The following is a 20,924-nucleotide window of genomic DNA, read 5'->3' as shown; positions in this document are numbered from 1 at the left end:
CTTCAGAATTGACAAAGCTTCAAATGTCTTCAGTTCAAAAATATAGTCCACTTGACAACCTTTTGAAACCTTTAATTAGCTCATTTATTTAGTTTACCTCAAAATAATTTTAACTACAATATCTATCAGAGAGAGATAGTACTACTCAGTTACATTTAATTGAGTAACTTAAAGAAGAAAAAAAAAGTGTACTTCTCACATTTAAGTTTAAAGGCACTATACTTTTACCCCTACTTGAGTAACGATTTTGTTTACTCTTCCCAATGTGAGCAAGTCTACCAGAGAAAAAAGCTTTATGTTGATAATATTTGTATTTCTTGCACTACTACTTCAGATATGACTTTTTTTTAAATTTTGTTGTCCATCCTTTGAAAATGTTTGTCTTTACAATTAAATTCATTTCAAATTATAAGATGCAGTGCCCAGATACTACAATTACTCTTGACCACCATTTTGTACCTCTACTTGATGTAAATTATTTTACACGTACGTACAATTTTTGCATCTGCCCTCCCACCTGTGAAATGTGAAATAATCTTATGACATGATGCTTGTATTTAATCCATAATTTGGTGATACTGATCATTTCATGTGTGTATTTCAGACTCCCATTCCCGTGGTTACTGTGGTCCTCTGTCAATGGTTTCATTCCAGTCCAGGTCAGCTCCAAAGGTCTCTTCTGCGCCATCGTGCTGCTCTTCCTCATGCTGCTCTTCGTCATCATCTCCATCGCCGCGTGCAAGTGGCGCATGAGCAAACTGTTGGGCTTCATTATGTTCATGCTGTACTTTGTCTTCCTGGTGGTCAGTGTCATGCTGGAGGATAAGATCATCCCCTGCCCCGTGTCCATTTAAATGACCCCCACCCACACTGCTGCAAGCCCTGCCCACAATCCTCTCACTTTGGACCTAAAAAAAGACCACGAGCAAAATGCTTCTTTGTGTTACGGCGCGTGGACGAAGGCCTCAGAGACATTTGTTCAACTGTGTGTTATTTGTAATTTTTTTTATTTCAAATTTTTGGGGCAGGAATTACTGAAACAATATGCATGCCATTAGTGTTGCTATTTTAGCTAAAGGGGAGAGTGGGATTTCCGGTGAACTGTTTTCAGTTGAATGATTGTGAATATAATTTTGAACTGTAACAAAAATTTTAAATTACCCCGAGAAGAGCGGCCGAGACAGTACGCTGCAGATGCTAATGGGGATTAAAATTAACAATAAACTGTTGCCAATGCGGATTGAGCAAATTGCGGACTGCGTGGATGAACATGTAGCTTCAAATACGTGCGTAATGGACTCTTCGACTGCAGGGTGCAATTCAACTGAAGATATTTTTTGTCATCCACCCAGGACGGAGCAGGTCCCCTCTTCCTCGTCACTCTCTCACCGCTGAAAAATAGTAGAAGTAGCAGTCGATGTATAGTAGCAGTATTGTCTTGCCAATCTGCATTTGTTTTCTCATTGTTTCCCATTTGTTTTAAATGTACACCGCCTCACAAAACAACAAACTAAACAAGATCTTTGCATTCAAAAAAGCTTCAAAAAAGACACACATGCGCTTCTACTAACACTCACATGAGGAATAATAAGGACAACTTTAGAGTATTTGACAATAGCAGTTTAGAATAGTCAATGTGTAGTGCTTTGTAGAACTTGCCTGCATGTAAAAAGTGAAGCTGAACACTACCAGTCAGCAGTGAAAAAGATACACAAGATAAGGCAATCCCATGTGTGTAGAAAGTACCACTATTAACAAACTTGTGCAATTTTTCTTTACCAATCCAAGGTGCTTTTGTACGCATGTCTGCAATCAGCATCCAACGTCATCGCACATTCACGATACAGGAAACACTAGCAGTATTTTACAGCAAAAAATATATTATACGCCACTCTGTGTGTTTTGATACTGGACCTATAGAAGCATAATCTCTTTAAGAAAACTAGAATGTGGAAACACAAATGAAACAGCAATACTTTATACCACGTGTGTGTCAGTGTTGAAACCCCATGTGTCTGTAATCCAAATAGGCCACAGCCCTATTCAAATACATCTATTACCATTAACTTTTCCTTTAATTCTTCCTTTACCTCAACAAATTAAAGTGTAACATAGTAGTAAAATATGTGAGACTGAAGGAAAATGCATGCAAAGATTATTGGGCTGGCTACCCTACAAGTGATGCTGCTAGGGCTGTGTTATGCATCCACTCACACAAGATCAACTTTGTAAATATGTCCTTTTGCAAACGCTATAGCTGGAACTTCTTTTTGTGCTCATAGTGGGTACAAGTGGAGAGACATGTTGGACTGGTTTAGTCAATGAAATGTTTGCACTGGATACATTTTAGGTAAGACACTGATAGACTGGAACATTTGGTGCTTTCTATTAAAGAAATATCTGAACCAAGAAGAGGGTTTTGAAGTTAGTATTTAAGAAATATGTACAAAGAAGTTGACAAAATATATTGCAATTACATAATATAAATTGTAGATATTATCTTTGACAATATAATCTATATGTGTAAAAGAAAATTGTCTCTTTATGTAAAAACACAAAGTATATTATAAAATGAATAAAGATCATTCAAATATGCAACAGCTGCTTGACTGGGTGACATCTTTCAAAATACTTTGGCATTTTAACTTCCAAGGAGTGTTCAATTTCTCTTTCTTATCTTATTCATCTGTCATTTTTGTGGAAAAGTGCACCATCTAGTGGGCACAGTTAAGTACTTTGTTGCAGGTGTGTCGTTGTGTAATCCGTTTCCTGTGTAATCAGTCATTTTTTTCTTGAGAAAAACTGAGCTTTTTGCCAAGAAAAAATATGACAGCAGATTTAACTGTCCTAAAATACCAAGTGGTTTACTTTTCTATCAAGATGAAATGGTGGATTCTATTTTACACATATCTAAAATATTGTAATTATTTTAACGACATAACAGGCCTAAGAATTAACTTGACTGTATTGTATTGGGGTAAAAGGTTATTGGGGTCTTAACATTAATCTTCAAAAGCTACATTCTTGCTTATATAGTCATAATATTTCAACCACTAAGCTTGCAATAAAATGGTTGAATATAGACAATTAACAGACTTACAAGATTAAAGTGTGTTCATTCAGCAAATCATTAGCTTGGTTGTCCACTCCCACTCACTGCTTGCTACAACACGTTGATGGTGGCACTAGTTTGGTGGGAAACTGGTTGGTTACCGCACCGTGGCAACCTAAAAGTGGAAAAGAAAAACACAAATAGTTAAAATACAAATTAAAAAGAAGTATGCACTGAATCGAATAAAAGTACACAGAACTACTAGGGTTGGGGTTTATTACCACTGGTACTACTACTGACTTTCTTACTTAATTACTTTATGGTTCTTATGATCACCACCACTAATAAATTGCGGCATTTTCTGATTTGTGTTATGATGTTTCCTCATCACAAACACATCTGAAGTTGTGTTTTCTTTCATTCACACATGTTTAACACACAAATCCTGAATATTTAGGCGCCCTCTTCACTAAATCCAAAAAACCCCACTCTGTTCCACCTTGTGATGTCATGTGGTAATATACGAAATTCTCCACTGTGTTTTTAAACTCATTACACCTTCACTAGAATCATTTGGATGATTTCAGCCCAAGAATTGCCAATCTCTACTAAACTAAAGGCTAAAAGGCTGTTGTTAACTTGAAAACTGCCGCTCACAAGGTAGAACAGAGAATTTTGGGCTTTGGAAATGTAGACAGACTTTGTGATGGACATGTGTGTAATGTATGGAACAAAACACAACTGAAAGTATGTTTGTGAGGAGGTAACAACAGTATAACATGGCTTAAAGCTCACGAGAGTCAAATTTGTGTAATACAGGACCTTTAATACAGATGTTGCTGTGACTATCATTGTAAATAGTTAAATAAATAAAAACTAGGCTATACACTTATTTTTACATTGTATTTTGTGATTCCTTTCAAAACTGTGGGTCTCATTTCAGATTGTCTTTCATGTGACACTGGTCATGGTTTACAAAATGAATACATGTGTTTCCTAGATTTAAGTGGGAAAAAGAAACTATGAACTGTCTGCACTAACAGATTGTTTTTGTAGCTTATGCAGAGTGGTGTCATCACAGAAAGTGCAGTGTTAGTTCTATTTTAAAGCCTGTGATGACTGGGGTCTCAGAGGCTGAATCATGACTGAACTCAGACTAAAGTAATGTAGTGGATGTTTCATTTGGATTGAGCAAAGAGAAAATACTGTGTGACCAGTAGTTGACCACTGCAACTGGCTTCTGTCCAGAAACTACTCCTTTGGGCCTCAAAAGCTAAAATCCATAATCCACAACAGGGACAAAGATAATGTTTACAATAACAGTTACACGTCAAACTAAGTGGTTCCCCAAATGTTTTGTTTCGAGTACCCCCTAAGCTTTGTCCACACTCTAAGTACCTCAAAACTTATATAAAGGTGTTTTGTAAATATAAATATATAATAACTTGTATGTTTTCTTGTTCAAATGATGAAACATTATTAAGGATGTAAATTGACCCAGTGCAGTATATTCAAATCCTATTCAATTTCACCTTTTAAAATCTGAAATACTTTCATGTATCCAGAGAAAAGTCCGTTCCCTATGACCCAAAACATTGTTGTAAATGATTAAATTTGATATTTGTAGATTTTATTTTGAGATATTTCTATTAAAATACAATATAATCAGATAGAAGTATGACCTCATCATCTGGAAGAATCTGGAAATGTCCATTTGACTGTATTATAAATGAAGTGACTTAACAGCGTAATACAATTAAAAACTATTTTTCAACAAAGGTTTGCAGAAACATTTGGCATATACAAAAGTAATAGTAACAACAGTTATGGAGAAAATCAATAAAATATATATTTTTTACTTAAACTCCAAATGACCATAAAGGCTCATAATATACCTTTATTACTATTTGAATTATTAATCTATTAGGCGTAAATTTCCTTTACTGTACTTTTATGGTCTGGCTTCATTTTTCCACCATATCTTACCTAACAGAGATTATGTCAAAATTGCGCAAACTTCGAACGCCAATGGTTCAGTTACATCACTTGCCTTATTTGCTCAAAGGTGACGTTGAACTCATTTCTTATTTCCCTGGCATGCAGCTTGACAATCCTCACCGCATTACTTCAGAACGGTTTTTAATTCACCTATTTGGCGCAAAGACAAAACGCACATTTAGTCTGCTCGGTTACCATAATAAACAAGTGTAAAGACGTAATGGAAAGGTTAACCCCGCGTGCGTGCTCAGATTGTCTTTGTACGCACAGGTATTTGCTGAGTGGGAGGGGCAGGTGTGTCTGAGGAAGTGAGTCAACTGCAAACCAAGGCGCCAAAGTCAACTACTACTACAACTATACTAGTACTTCGCTGATAAAACACAAATAGATTATCATTATACAAAGTAGAAAGATATCTTTAAGGATATTCTATGTAACTGTTCTGGAGGGGTCTGCAACCTGTTTGTCTCCATGAAGATGATATTGTTTTGCCTGGAATGTTCCACAAAATCACACAAAACTAATCTCTCTTATTTGCAATTACTCAATCACAGATGTTTTTCTAATATATAAAAGAGATTAGATTTTGAGAGGTTCGCCTCTCCACAGATCAAATCTGTATCCCCTCCCCCCTTCAGAAAAGTTACGTTATGCACCTTTAATCATTCACACTGATGTAGGGTTCAGTGGCAGATCTCAAACCCATATGCACAACTATTTGCCCCCTTCAGCTTTACCAGCTGTTTGCCACATGTTTCTCTCACGTATACGCTGTTGTTTTTATGCACTTACATTGCTTCCTATAGCCCCATATTTTAATCACCACATTTAAATTATAAATAATTAAATGAACTAGGTCAGGATATTGACTCACATATGACCAACTCAAAAATCAACTTGAAAATAACTTGAAAATAAGCACTGCATTTCCTGTGCTTAAAAGAAGCCCAAACTGCAAATGTCTAGACATTTGAGTCACACGTGATTCATGAATGAACCAAATTAACTGTGTATTCTTCTGTTAAGCCAGGTTTTACTAATGTATAGGTTATGAACAATAGCTTACAGCCCAAAAAGACTCAGCCTTAATATAGCCTTAACATACCCAGACAGAGAATATTATACGCTTTTATTTGTTTTGAATAATATGCATTCCTCTAAATATGTTTATGAAAGGTAAAAGGTTATTCAGCTTGTGGATGAATAAAACTAAACTTTGGACAACTTGGAGTATTAGACCAATAGACGACTATGTAATTACACATTTTGAAGCTTTTAACATCAACAGTTAAAACATAAATTTCACACCATAACTGATCGTCAAAGCTAAACACTCGCTAGCCTATTGTATGGGCTTATTTTAGTTGCAATTAAGGGCGGGTTCCCTCGATTACCCGATGATGCAAGTGAGTATACTGTAGATAACACACCTTCAGCTAGTAGTAGGTCATTCATTACGCTCATGGGCAGTGCAGTCGGAAAAGTAGGCGGGTTTCTCCTTCCTACCATTTCTTTATAACCAAGAACACGTGAAGAAGACGCACAGACCTCTGGGAAATATAGTTCAATGGATTCAAACCATTTAAACTTGATCATACTTTTGAGGATATAGCGCACATTTTCTTGGGTCTTTCAAGATGTAAGTATATCTTTTGTATTTTTATTACAGTCAAATTTACTTGAAAGTAGTCTGCCAAAGATTTGACTTTGAACGAAGCATTTAGTCTTAACAATGGCTACATGTAATAAGTTCAACCAAGGACTTTGCCAAGACTAAAACTGGTTTAAACCAGGAATAAATAGGACTACACTAGTACTAACCCAGGACTACTCTTGGACATGGAATCAAGAGACAAGAAGTAATCTATGCTTAACTTATAACTCACACTTTGAGAGTAACTCCATAACTTCATAAAAGAATAACTCCACATGTGAATAATAATGTAATTCAGTTAATGACATTTTTATGGATTCAGAGATGAAATGAATGGGTACAGGAAGGGAAGGCAAGATGTTGGCATAGCTGTTGAGTTGAATACCCTGCTATGCCATCAACCTGCCATCTTTCTCTGCACTTTAATACTGCGCTGCTGATTTCTAATGTAACTGCTCAAGAAAACTAATGTTCAGAGTATTATTCATGCCTTAACCATGACCTTCTTATTGTTACGGCTTTATGCAGAATTAATTTTTTTGTTTTTTCTTGTTTCATTCTTAAATTCATCTATTTACTCATCTATTTACCTTTGCTCATCTATGTTTAAAGTATAGGCCGACGTTACAATTACACTGCATTAAAAGTTTACGTTACTTTGAGGTCAGACCTAGAGAGTTATTGCGTGGCACTGCAATACTTTACTGCCATTCATATCATTCCCCTATATGAAATATACAAAGAACTGGAGGGATGGAGGAGAGTCGCCAGATATTACTGTGGTTTTATCAGGTTTAAGTGCAGGACTGCTCCGATTTAATTTTGTCATTTACCTAGGGTGACCAGATGTCCCTATTTACCTGGGATAGTCCCAGTTTTGAGCCCCGTGTCCCCTGTCCCGGCAGATTTATACAAAACCAGTGATTTGTCCCAGTTATACAAGAAATGTCCCAGGAGTCCCAATTTGATCTAAACCAGGTCTAAACCAGGACAATCACAATTTTTGTCTAATCTGATCCCTGCCAACAGCAAAGAGGAGCATAAATTCTCATTTGTTTAGCCAAAATACAGAAATCCATGTTTGCGACTGACCATAAAGCAATAAAAATGGAGCATCAGATTATGACTGACATGACAATGCAAAATGTTACATGCTCTTTTCACTATTTTATTTATACAACCATCCCAACTCAGGTGTGTCCCAGCTTAGAATTTTGAAAATCTGGTTACCCTAATTTTACCACTTGTTGATATATTTATACTTAAACAACCTTGTATTTTTGTGTCAATTGTAACTGTCCAGAATGAAATAAAATGTTTGACAAATCTGCTATAACCCATGGCTTGTGTGTGATCTTTAATATAACCCTCTGCAGTGATCCATTTGCAGTTAGTTCCAGTTAAAAGCAGCCAGTTCTTAATAACTTGGAGAATGAAAACAGCTTTTTCACAAGAACTTATTTAGTTGACGAAGAAAGTCGTTACCAAAGTTTCCTGGGAATAACCCTCGGGTGGTCGCAGTTGCTGGAGCTGTTCTACAACTTTGAACCGTGACATATTAAAGCAGGTCATGGAAAAAGCCTTACCTCTTTCTCTTGCATATAGAAATGATTTCTTAAGAGGAGTCAGGTCCATTTCTTAAGAGGAGTCAGGTCCTCGGTGGAGACAGAGCAAATGTGTTATGATGACGTAAATGTCTGCGCGTGACGCCTGTTTTAGTCACGTGACCCAAGCACACGTGGGTGCACGCACAGACTTCTTCCGGGTTTAGGTTTACTCTCTGCATAGTGTTTACGCTGCGATCTTCAGGTGCGTTTATTTATTTCATTTGACACTAATTGGTGTATCTACAGATATAATAACAAAACACACACACGGTTAAGCACTAAATCCTTACGTTTGTCTCATATGTCAAAGTTAGCTTAGCCTAAACGATAACATTCGGGGCCAAAGTCCATAAAACTTGGCAAGTAGCTTAGAATGAATGAAAGTCTTTATGTAAACAACAATGAGGCCAATAAAACGTGTGCTATGATATCTTTTAAGCAAAATAATGACATGAACAATAAGAAATGAACATTTTTTATAATGGTATTCCCACTCAAATTGGCTGTTTTCTGAGATGTAGTATTTCCTTTTCCTTTTAAAATAAGCGAACAAAGTAGTGGATTAGTGGTAATGTAATGTGAATTATTTTTATCCATATTATCCACACATTTTCTCCATGTGCAATGATTTTAAAAGACATGAACAGCGAAAATGTCAACTTATGTGAGAAGATTGTGTCGCCCTCCTACATCAGACAGGGCTCAGAGGCGAGACGCAGCCATGAGCAACTTATCAGACAACTGCTGGAACAGGTACGAATAAGTATAATAATAATAATAAGTACAGTTAAAAGTGATAGCTGTCTGTGGCTAAACTTTTATTTTGTTTTGGGGTGTCAGGGGAAGTGTCCCGAGCAAGGCTGGAGTGAGAGTACCATTGAACTTTTCCTCAGTGAACTGGCTTTGATGGACAGCAATAACTTCCTCTCAAACTGTGGAGTTGGGGAGAGGGAAGGCAGAGTCGCTTCCAGTCTCGTGGCCAGACGACATTACAGGCATGGCGTTTTACATAACTTTATAGTGTTGACATGATACTAAAATCAAACGCAGTGTCAGTACTAAGGAATAGACTCACTCAGTATTTATAAAACACCACAATGATAATAAAAAACACTCTATACAGACAGTAGAATGTGATTTTCAACATTAAATAATAGTACTTTCTTATATAACCATGTGGTTTAATCTTTCAGTCCTCCAGGCATGTTCCATAGTGGTTCATGTGGGTATACTAATCTAAGGGATCTTATGTACTTGTTCTGGTACAACTCAAGATTAATTTCTGTATTGTAAATGTGACTTTTTTAGCATTTGGACTTGCTCAAGTGAACATCTAGTTTTATTACTATTTTTAGTATTGATTAGTATCTGATTTTCGAAGATTTTGACAACCCTACTATGTAACATTTACAGTATGAGAAAACAAACATAATGATAAAGTGGGATATGATTGGTGTGGCCTAATATCATAACTATAAGTTGCTGTAGTGTGTAATGTATAACAAAAAAGCTTTAATAAATCAGGGCTTAAAACAATGTGGATGTTTTAAATGGATCTCAGCATTCTCGCCCACTTCGAAGTTCGCTCTGGTTTCGGAAGTAAAATGTCCATTTGTTTTTCAAATAGACTCTTGATATAGAAATTCCAGTGTGAAAACTTTAAAGGCATTACGGTGGCTAACCAGTGATGTGATAACTGATATCCATAAAGCAGTTTTTTTTAAGTCCAAAAAGCACATTTAAAACACAAGATTTGATGAAATGTTTAAATAAAAGAGGTTTGTAATGGTTTAGTAAGAGACTGAACAGAAACAGTGGCCATTAGTCCCCACATTGCTGATTAGCACTGAGCTTTCAGACTCCATTAGCTCTAAATAATTGTTATTTAGATGTTACCAGACTGTATATGTAATGGAAGATCATTTGTGCTTTTATCATATTCATTTCTCGATTCTTGTTGTTGTTTAAAAAGAATATGAACTTTATTCTAACTCTTAACTCCTTCTTCATAGGTTAATCCATGGCATTGGTAGGTCAGGTGACATTGCTGCGATTCAACCAAAAGCTGCTGGATCCAGTCTGCTCAACAAACTGACAAACTCTGTAGTTTTGGACATTTTAAGACTCACAGGTTTGTTCAAAAACTTTAGTTAATCCTCGACAGTTCTAAAATATAAGTGAGACCCAGTTGTATAGCCTAATTAAGTTTATTTTCCAGGAGTCCGTAGCGTCTCGAGTTGTTTTGTCGTTCCCATGGCGACAGGGATGAGTTTGACGTTGTGCTTTTTGGCCCTTCGTCATCGTAGACCTAAAGCTCGGTACATAATCTGGCCACGCATCGACCAGAAATCCTGTTTTAAATCCATGATCACCGCTGGTAAGAACAAGACCAAAAGAAAGATTAAACCAGGTCTTACTTCAGGAAAACTAACTCATTCTCAAGTTTTAGCAAATAGAATATTCTGATAATGTCTCTGAAGGTTCACTATTTCACTTTTCTGGTGAAGGTTCAGCCAGCAGTTTCTCACCTTGGAGATTTTACACAGTTTGGCACAGTATGGCCTTAATCTTATCTTTCAAGCCATTAGGCCAAGTTCTAGATCAAATCTGTGGAGATGCGAGCTGGCTCCAAGTAAGAATTTATCTTTATTACTCTTTATTATTCACAATAAAACATCAATAATTGAATCCTTTTAAGACTCACTTAATGACATACTGTGGAAAATTCCAGGAAAAGTAATAATGGAAACAAGTAAGTAGCACCATCCCCCACACCACAGCAGAAAAGTGAAATAGTGCACCTTCAGACCTTTAGGGGAATTGTACTTTATACTTTTATTTTCAGTGCATGTACTAGCTGACATTGTGTAAAAATGCATTATGCTTTACCTACTCTTAACTGTGCATTCTGAACACATTTCTCATTCCAGTATCAAAAAACCCTCATTATTTTAACTCGATAAACTGTTGCTTTTCCTCAGGGTATGAACCAGTCGTGGTGGAGAACGTTCTTGAGGGCGATGAGTTGCGCACAGACCTGGAGGCTGTAGAGGCAAAGATAGAGGAGCTAGGAGCCGAAAACATCCTGTGTATTCACTCAACAACGTCATGCTTTGCTCCTCGCGTTCCTGACAGGTAGGCTTTAGTTTAGTTTAGTTTAATGGTCTTATTTGAATGGGCTTGTATGTAAAATTTGAGTTTATTGACCCAAAGAGGGGATTACTAGGGGATAAAAAGTAGTTTATAAATACAATCTAATACAACAATGCTTCCTAATAAAGATCTAACAGATATACGTAGCTATATAATAATATAAATTCAAATGATGTGTATGAAAATGTGTAAAATAAGTTTAGGTTAGGTTAGTTTAGTTGTTTAGTTTAGTAGTCTTATGTGAATGGACTTGTATATAAAATTAGACTAACTTTATTGACGCAAGAAGGGGATTACTACTTATAAACTAGTTTATAAATGCAATCTGAAACAACAATGCTCCAAATACAACAGCTAACTAATATATAATAATATTAATCTAAATGATATGTATGAAAATGTGTGAAATAAGTAAAAATTCTTAGAAAAAGTTAAAAAATAAAATGGAGTTGGTCAAATCAAATGGCAATAGTCCACAATTCCCTCTCTTTTATCTGTTCAACAATCACAATAATTGACATAACTTGCATTATTTGTTTTAGAATGTTAATTAAAATAATCCACAACACTACAGATCTTTATGGTGCACTGTGTAACTTTTCTGCAGATGTTGTTGGTTTGTCTGAAATGTCCTGGTATGGTATTAAACGTGTCCATGTGGCATTCACTCAATAACATTTTTATTGATTTAAAAACTTGCATTCTTACTGTGAGTGGGCTCGCTTCTCCACAGATCTGACATATAACTTAGCCCTATGGCGTTGCCTGCTGTGTCCATACAGATAGATAAGTGTAATGACATACTGTGGAACATTCCAGGCAACATTTCCAAGCTGGCTTACGCTGGATGACGGGCCGTCCACTAGAAAAGTTACACAGTGCACTTTTAAGTTTTTTTTATAGATTTTTGATGGTCCGTATATTTGTGATTTTGACTTGCCTTTTGATGTTATTGTCAGACTTGAAGAGCTTGCATCTTTGTGCTCCAAACATGATATACCCCACGTTGTCAATAACGCTTATGGAGTACAGTCATCAAAGTGCATGCATCTTATTCAACAGGTATTTTTACTTGTACTACTGGCAAACACTGAAATTATATATCCTAATTTAAAGGTGTGTTGTGGAACTTTTCTTGTGGAGGGTCTGTCAAATGTTTTTCTTCATGGTAGGGATGTAATAATAACCAAAATATTGTGATATCGTAAGATCTCTCAATAATATTGTGGACCATCACAATATATCGAATTACAAGTCTCTTTTAAGGTGCAGAAATAGCTAAAAAAAAAAGACAGAGGGAACTACATAGACCAAGATCCTTTGCTCCATTTCAGTGTAGACTACAAAGAGAAATAACAGTTCTAAGCAATTTTAAGTCTTAGTTCTTTTGATTTAGTCTTGTCAAGGCATTTTAAGAGAAAAAAGTAGCATAGTTTTCTTAGCCTCCACAAAATATTGCAATAAATATCGTACGGTGAGATTCATACCATGTCGATATCATATCATGAAACTTGGATATCGTTACACCCCTACTTCATGGAGTTGTTATTGTTTTGTCTGGAATGTTTCACAGTATGATATTAAGCCTTTCAGTCAGAATGCTGTTTTTCTTGGTGTTTTTGAGCACTAAAACCAATAGTAATTGAATAAATCCAAGGTAGAGCAGTTTAATGTCATACTGCAGAACATGTCCATAGAAAAGAAGGTGACGGACCCCAACAGTGCACCTTTAAACTCTGGTGGGTAATAATGTTTTTGTCAACAGGGTTCACGAGTTGGAAGAATAGATGCTTTTGTACAGAGCTTGGACAAGAACTTCATGGTTCCAGTAGGTGGCGCCATAATTGCAGGCTTTGACGAGGCTTTTATTCAGGAGATAAGCAAAATGTATCCAGGTGAATACTGATATTCAGATAGAAATTCATTATTTAAATAGTGTTTAAATATTTGTTTACAAGAGTTCTCTCTCCACTGCCTTAATTGAAAGCAATACAGATAATTATAATGTGATCTCTAGTTAACAACAAATATTGCTACCTGCCCTACTTTTTGACCTTTACTGAGCAAGTGAATTTAATCATAATCAACCACTTATCTTTTTTGTTACACTAAAGAAGAGACTTAATACTTTACAATGTATTATTTATTGTTATCATCAGGTTTAAAGGTTCTATATTACACAAAATCTACTCTAGTGAGCTTTAAGCCATATAAGAATGGTATTACCTCCTCAGAAACATACCTGGAGTTGTGTTTTGTTTCATTCACACTTGTTTCAGTAATCCTGCATTTCTAGTTTGTCTACATCTCCAAAGCTTAGACTGCTCTGTTCCACCTTGTGAGTTACCTTTTACCTTTTCCTACCTACGTTTCTTAGAGATTGGCAATTCCAGGGCTGATATGATCCAAATGATTTTAGTGAAGGTGTATACAGTTTAAAAACACAGGGAAGCACTTTGTGTATTACCGCATGACATCACAAGGTGGAAAAGAGTGTTTTGTGTGTGAGAAGATCTCAGCCTAAATATGGAGAGTGTGTGTGTTAAACATGTATGAATGAAACAAAACTCAACTCCATGTATGTTTAATGAGGAAACAGCATCATAACAGATCAGAAAGTAGCATAATATGGGCCTTTTAACTACATTTTAATTTTCCTTTCCTCTTTTTCCTTGATAAAACACAATCAGAGACTTAAGCCTGGGATACAACAGTTATGAATTTACTCTTTGTTCATGCTTTATTAAGGCTAATACTGCAGTTATTATAAAGTGTTATCTATATCTCTTTATCTCTGTTCCCTTTTTAAATATACTCCTCAAAGTCATGGTCTTGTTGTAGGTCGTGCATCTGCCTCTCCTTCTCTGGACGTCCTCATTACCCTTCTCACTTTAGGAGCCAGCGGCTACAAGAAACTGCTCTCGGAGAGGAAGGTACACACTACACGAACTGCATCTACTTCTGCCTTTTATAATGAATATATTACACTCTGCACCAGTCCTCCTACTGGTCAGCCTCTGTCATATCACCTACCCCCATTAAAATCAATAGAAATAATAGAATAATAAGGCTTGCTTTTTAAGTTTTAATTTAAAAATGTGATATGATTTTGACCAAAATCAAGTAGCTAACAGGAGGACTACTTGTTTCTATTACAACATTGCCTATCTGGGTTGCTCCCACTATCCTGACTGTACCACTACTACGAATACTACTGAATATATTACATACTGCGTCAATCCAGGTCAATGGTTAAAGCATGAAGCACTAAAATAGGATTACTGCTAAAACAGAGCAATGTCTGACATTCTGGTTTGTCTATTGAGCTGGTCAAGATTATACCAGATAAAAATTACATAATAATTGAGTAAGGGAGATTATGTTGATGATTAAAGATGCACTTTATAACGTCTAAGGTGGAGCGTCTGCTACTTGCTTGTTTGGAGATGTTATTTCTTTGCCTTAAATGTTACAGTAGGGCATTAAACATATCTCCTTTATATTTGTTAATTTACAGGTGTTATTATAGCTCAAAAATCCTTTAAACATTTTTTTTCAGATTATTTTGACAATTAACCTGTCTCCATTGAGGTTACCAAGTTTATTTCCATACTATAGAACAAACAGTAATATTTCCATAGAGACAAGCAGGTGGCAGACCCAAACAGTTACACAGTGCACCTTTAAGTTGCTGGAACATTGTCTTTTGGCTCAGAGCTGCTCACTTGTATGCACCAACCTCCTCCTCTCAATGTAGACACTGCAGCATCCTCACTCCTCTCAAATTCACTACCATAAATTAAGAACTTTAGAGAGGAAGCCAACCAGGATTTAGTAATAAACATTTAACTTTTCCATAAATGACGTACCCTGTTAGTAAGATTGGATTTACGGAAATAGTGAAATTTTATAAGGCCAATGTCATCAACTGATATGGTTTACTCATCTCCTAAAATGGGATGGTATAGTATGAATGTAAAATCGGGTTTGTAGCCAGGAGACTGTATTTCTAGGAAGCCTCTCACATGACCCAATGCCATCAAGAGTTATTGATTTTTTTTTTTTTTTTTTTTTGCCTTGGTCCACATTATAAATATTTAATGCACTGGAATTTTCTATAGTGTCCGCACAAAGGGATACTGAAACATAAAAAGGTACATTTAGCTGGATTCAGCAAGACAAGTAGGGTGAGTGCATCAATGGCTCCTTTAAGTGTAGAATCAGGTGCTTCTCCAGGATGAGCAAATAACATTAAAATACAAAATCAGCCTCTTACTGTCGTAGCACAATGTATGTCACACAGGGCTTGAATAAAAGACACACTGTTTACAAAAGTGCTTTATTCTTAAAATTGTTTCAACCTATGAGGTCTTCATTGGGGCTTAAAAGAGTTAGAGACAACAGGTGTTCTTATACATGGGCATGTGAGAAGGTCACGTGATCCTAGAACATAATACAACTTGGTATAAAAATACACATAGAAGAGAGAATATATGAGGTGGACACTGGACAAAATCCATGTCAAAATTACACTCAGTTATTAATATAAAATCATTTTCACGTTGATTGAACCACAACATATATTACATGTCACAATTAATCACTGGTGATTATTTACAAACTAGTAGAACAAGTGATACAATGTCAAACAGACAATAAAAACAGTTCACATAGTACAGATTGTTATAGATAAACCACAACATCATCATCATCATTCAGTCCTGGATATTGTGCAGCTTTTAAAGTTTCTATCCAAATGTTTCTCTTTGGGCCCATTTTCTTACACGATCACCACCCTGTAATAAAAAGATTTATTTTGAATTGTTGGTGCCTTTGGTTAGACTGACAGAGCATGCACAGAACTCTTACATACATCTTCAGACATGGAATGTGTTGCCCAAGGACACAATAATAGTGTGCATAAACTGGCCAGAGCACTCTTTTTGAGAAAAAAATAACTTTTGTTGTTCTTCTGTGAATATTAGTGTGCTGCTGTAATGTAAAATATTGTCCTCCTTCAGCCACAGGTGCTACCCCCCACTACCATCACTCATATTTATTCCTGTCAAACTCTCGCAAATCTTCAATCTTAGTTCAATTATTTGTACCACCATGGACACAATCACTTTATTGTAACATCACACATTGTCATGCCAGGTTAAAGGTGCATTGTGTCACTTTTCTGGTGGAGGGTCCATCACCTGCTTGATTCTATGCATATGTCACTGCTCTGCCTGGAATGTTACAGAGTAAATGTAAGGTAGAACTGTTTAATATGACATTACACAGCTCTATCTTACATTTCTCAATTACAGGTGGTTTTATAGCTCAAAAATACCTAGAAAAACAGGCATTCTGACTGTGAGGGGGTTGTCTCCACAGCTCTGATCTGTAACGTGGTCTGGTTTGAAATGTTTAATACTATACTGTGAAACATTCCAGACAAAGCAATGAGAAAATCATTTGATGGACCCTTCAGCAGAAAAATTATACAATGCACCTTTTAAAATATGTAACACTTTTTCTTCAGTCCCTAATTGCTAAAAGGACGTTGTTGTGTTCGTTGCCTTCATGTGGGATATTTGCTCGATTAGCACAAACCCAAAGCTGCTGCTCTTGCTGCTACTAAAAAAAGGCCACGACACTAACTGAAGGTGTTGCTATTTTTAGACCTTGTTGTGCACCTTACCCTCCTTTACCCTGTGTGCAGGAGATGTATTCAGTTCTGGCCCAGGAGCTCAAAAATCTGGCCTCTGCCCACGGAGAGAGGCTCCTACACACCCCACACAACCCCATTTCACTGGGTAAGCTTTACCTGCTGCAAGGAAATGTACCCTCTATTTAAAGTAATTCTGTATATAGTGAAATTTCAGTTGTACATGTAATGCCTAAAATGTACTACGGGGAATGTTGATTTAAAAGTGCATTGTGTAACTTTTCTGGTGGGGGAGTCCTTTGCCTAAACTGACTATAAAAACTGACTAAACCCCTTTTAAGCAATACTAAATTTTGGACCATTGGTTTAAAATATAATAAAACACTTCATTCATTTTAATAAGTGAGGTAATAAAGTTTTGAATGTGTCTTTTTATTAGCAATGTCTCTGAGTGGACTCCAAGGAGACGATGACAAAGCAGTGACACAGCTCGGATCCATGTTGTTCACGCGCCAAGTGTCTGGAGCAAGGTAGGAGGGATTTAAAATTCTGCTCATTTTTGTCTGTCAAGCAACAAAGACTAAGGGACGTAGAAACAAAGTAATTTTTAAACTTAAGAAGACTTTTCATATTTTGTATTTGACTGAATTAAATTAGGTGATACCAAATTTCTGCAATTGAATATAGAATAAATTAAGTTTGAACTGGTATTACACCACCAGACTAAACATTAGGACTAATCCAGGTCTAATACATGTTTTAAAGGAGACAAAATATACCCTGTCAACTTTTAGGAGTTTTTAACCATGTTATAATGGTTGTATTTTGATTGATTTATGCATGTTTTAATGATCCTGTATTGTCCTGCACCTGGAGCTTGAGTGCTGAATGCTTCCATACCCTGCCCATTTCCTTATACTAAATAGTAGTAATGTAATGATATCCAAATCTCTCTGTATGATATTATCACGATATGCATCTCACGGCACAGTGTTTATTGCGATATTTTGGAGAGGCTGATATAATTGTAGATAGGACACTTTTTAAATTTAAAAATATCTTGACAAGATTTTGGTGTGAAATATTTCCAAGAATTCAAGTAGAAATCATATTTCTTCATGTTGTTTGCACTGAACTGAATCATGGGATATGTAGTTCCCAATGTTCACAAGCTGTTACTACTATAAAACCATGCATTTAAGCAAAGGAACTTGTAATTCGATATATTGTGACAGCCCACGATATTATTGTGAGACTTTTGACGAGACGGTATCGCAATATTTCGGTTATTGTTACATCCCTACTAAATAGCGATAATTAAAAACAAAAACAAAACAATTGACATGGCATTATGCATATGATTCAAACAAATAGACTTCTGACTTTTTTTGAGGGAGTTTCTAAGTTTTTGTTATAGATGATATACTTGCATATCTCAAAAAAATCTATTGTCATATTCCACCTCTAAATCCTAATAAAAATAACTCCATACAACTGAATTTGAACTTTAGATTGACTCCTGAGCACCAGCAGAAGCCTGTGTATCCCTGATAGCGTACCACATTTTGAAAACCACTGATATATGGGCTTGTCTGGATCATCAAAACAAAGGTGGAAAAAAAGCTGGATAGGGCAAATGAGCAATCAGCCAGATGGAGGAGAGTGGGGCGGGACGTACTTTAGATGATTAGATATTCTGTCCCATCACATCAGGGCCTGGTCCGAATTCAAATGGATGTTTCCATTACTGTCTGCTGGGTGTGTCTGTCTCTGGGGCAGACGCACAGGGCAGCGCTGGTCTCTCTGTTTTCATTAGGTATCCACTGTTGTCCACTTAAAGCTGTTAGCAGTAATCTATAAGTGAAATGGTCAGATAAGAGCTGAGCAATCTGAGAATAAAAAAGTAATTTAGATCAGATTCCTGTGAAGATTTGATATTTTGGTGATGTATTCATTTTGTGGTTCATTGTTTTTCTGTTTAATGCGGCTCTACGCTTAAACTCAGACATGTTTCCCCGCCCCTTTCTCCTATTGGTCCGTTTCTGTCATGTGGGACTGTGAGGGACAGGTGATTTAACAGCGAGGTGTGGACTAGAAGAAGCAGATAATTGCAGTGACCTCTTAAAGACAACCCAATCCACCTTATTTATATTGCACATTTTATAAACATAAACCATTTTCAAAGTGCTGCACAGACAAATTAAGACAGTAAAAGATCTTAAATCATAAATTAAAACAATAAATAAAAAGACATTGATCAAGGCTTTTGAAAATAGGTAAGTAGTTTATTTATTATAATTGTTTTAGATCAAAATTATTCTATTAACAAACACAACACCAGTTTAATTTAACGTTATCTTTATTATCTCTTTGTCTGTCAGTTTCATACACACAAACATTATAGTTATTTCAACATCTTTTAAAGGAAATACACATGTTGTTTTCATCATATCTCCAGTGTATTTATATGTTTTACAGTAATGCAAATACTGAACAGGACCTTTTGTTCCTAGGGTCATACCTCTGGGAAAGGAGCAGACCATATCAGGGCACACTTTCCGCGGCTTCATGTCCCACTCTGAGGCGTACCCCTGCCCCTACCTCAACGCAGCCTCCGCCGTGGGCATCACCCGGGACGACGTAACTCTGTGCATCAAGAGACTGGACAAGTGCCTCAAGACCCTGAAGAAAGACGTGGCTAGAAGTGGTCCCCCCGAGCCAAAACTGGACCAGGGGGACTGTGCAACGAAAGAGTAACAAAAACCCATTCAAAATTCACAGATCAAGCAAGATATTTTAGCAACTGATAGATGAATCATAAACATAAGTGTCAGTGTTTGGAACTAGAATACAGGATTAAGTTATCGCCATAGAACCAGCTAAAATGTGCAGTTTTTAGGTAGAGATATAAAATGTTTTAGACGCCTAAATTACAGAGTTAGCATGTTTGTTTGGAAAGACAATCAATAGCTATTAGCAGAGGAAACTTTACTTCTTAAATAATTCCGGCCTTTGGGATTTGCTAATTGTTATCATTTAAGATTAATAACTTGATTTGTAGCCAAAATGTCAGTAGAAAAGAAAGTAAAAACAAAGAGTTGTGCCTTGATGACCATGTGAACTCTACAAAACAAAATTTTTATGGTCATATTATGTTTTGCAGTTATGAGGGTATAGATTGGTTTTCCCATCGAACAGTTTACCTGATGTAGCGCACAAAACAATACACGCACACTGTACATTACATTCTTTTGTGTATTAAATAGGTAATGTTATCTAATTGCTGCAAATTGCTTGTAAAAGGTTTTCCATTTGTGTACATAAATAATTTAAACTGTATAACTGTTCTTTAAGTGTGCAATGTGCCATGTGCAAGTGCATTTCCAGGAATAATTTGATTGGACTTTTCATTTATTAAAAATGAAAAGTAATGGTTTAAAATGCTGTGTTCTGCTGCATATTGTAACACGATCTAAATGTTATACACATTAAATCCAATCTAAGCAGCGTGTACTGAGCAGCCATTTATTTCAGGGCTCTGTAACAGATACCAAGTAACACACAATCAATACTGTGGACTAAATATAGAACTGCCCTTGGTTTTGTGAGGTTTTGGTCACAGCTGTAATGTTCATGAGGTGAAAATAACCACATACATTTTATACATACGTAGGCCTACATTCAGTCTTTATTTTTAAGGATAAAATAATGAATCATGATCTTCCTCTACCTCATAAATGTATTTTTATTTTTAAACAAAATAAATCTAGTTTTCATTGTTTATTTACATCACATTAACTTAAA

General features: G+C 36.1%; 2 protein-coding genes and 1 long non-coding RNA gene across 3 annotated transcripts in view; 2 read left to right on the top strand and 1 right to left on the bottom strand.

The window, feature by feature from the left end:
• The window catches only part of LOC110159338 (sodium/potassium/calcium exchanger 2-like), a 39,655-nt gene extending 38,801 nt beyond the window's left edge, over positions 1-854 (top strand). Inside the window, exon 12 of the mRNA XM_020923887.2 lies at positions 605-854. Within this exon, the coding sequence (XP_020779546.1) occupies positions 605-854 (250 nt within the window). The remainder of the gene's footprint in view (positions 1-604) is intronic.
• On the bottom strand, positions 368-8,411 carry LOC129409758 (uncharacterized). Its single transcript, XR_008632551.1, has 3 exons — positions 8,291-8,411; positions 3,101-3,227; positions 368-1,391 (listed from the first exon to the last, which is right to left on the bottom strand). It is a non-coding gene; the product is annotated as an uncharacterized LOC129409758 (long non-coding RNA).
• On the top strand, positions 8,377-20,639 carry sepsecs (Sep (O-phosphoserine) tRNA:Sec (selenocysteine) tRNA synthase). Its single transcript, XM_020923909.2, has 12 exons — positions 8,377-8,513; positions 8,949-9,064; positions 9,152-9,306; positions 10,324-10,442; positions 10,530-10,688; positions 11,293-11,446; positions 12,424-12,526; positions 13,230-13,359; positions 14,306-14,397; positions 17,175-17,268; positions 17,560-17,650; positions 19,634-20,639. The coding sequence occupies exons 2-12, from the start codon at positions 8,951-8,953 to the stop codon at positions 19,875-19,877; spliced, it is 1,455 nt and encodes a 484-aa protein (XP_020779568.2). The 5' UTR covers positions 8,377-8,513; positions 8,949-8,950; the 3' UTR covers positions 19,878-20,639.
• Positions 20,640-20,924: the final 285 nt, after the last annotated feature.

This window comes from Boleophthalmus pectinirostris, unplaced genomic scaffold (genome assembly GCF_026225935.1).
Source record: "Boleophthalmus pectinirostris isolate CB_2022bp ecotype Guang Dong unplaced genomic scaffold, ASM2622593v1 HiC_scaffold_20, whole genome shotgun sequence".
NCBI classification, from domain to species: Eukaryota; Metazoa; Chordata; class Actinopteri; order Gobiiformes; family Gobiidae; genus Boleophthalmus; species Boleophthalmus pectinirostris.
This window is presented reverse-complemented; position numbering and strand designations above follow the sequence as displayed.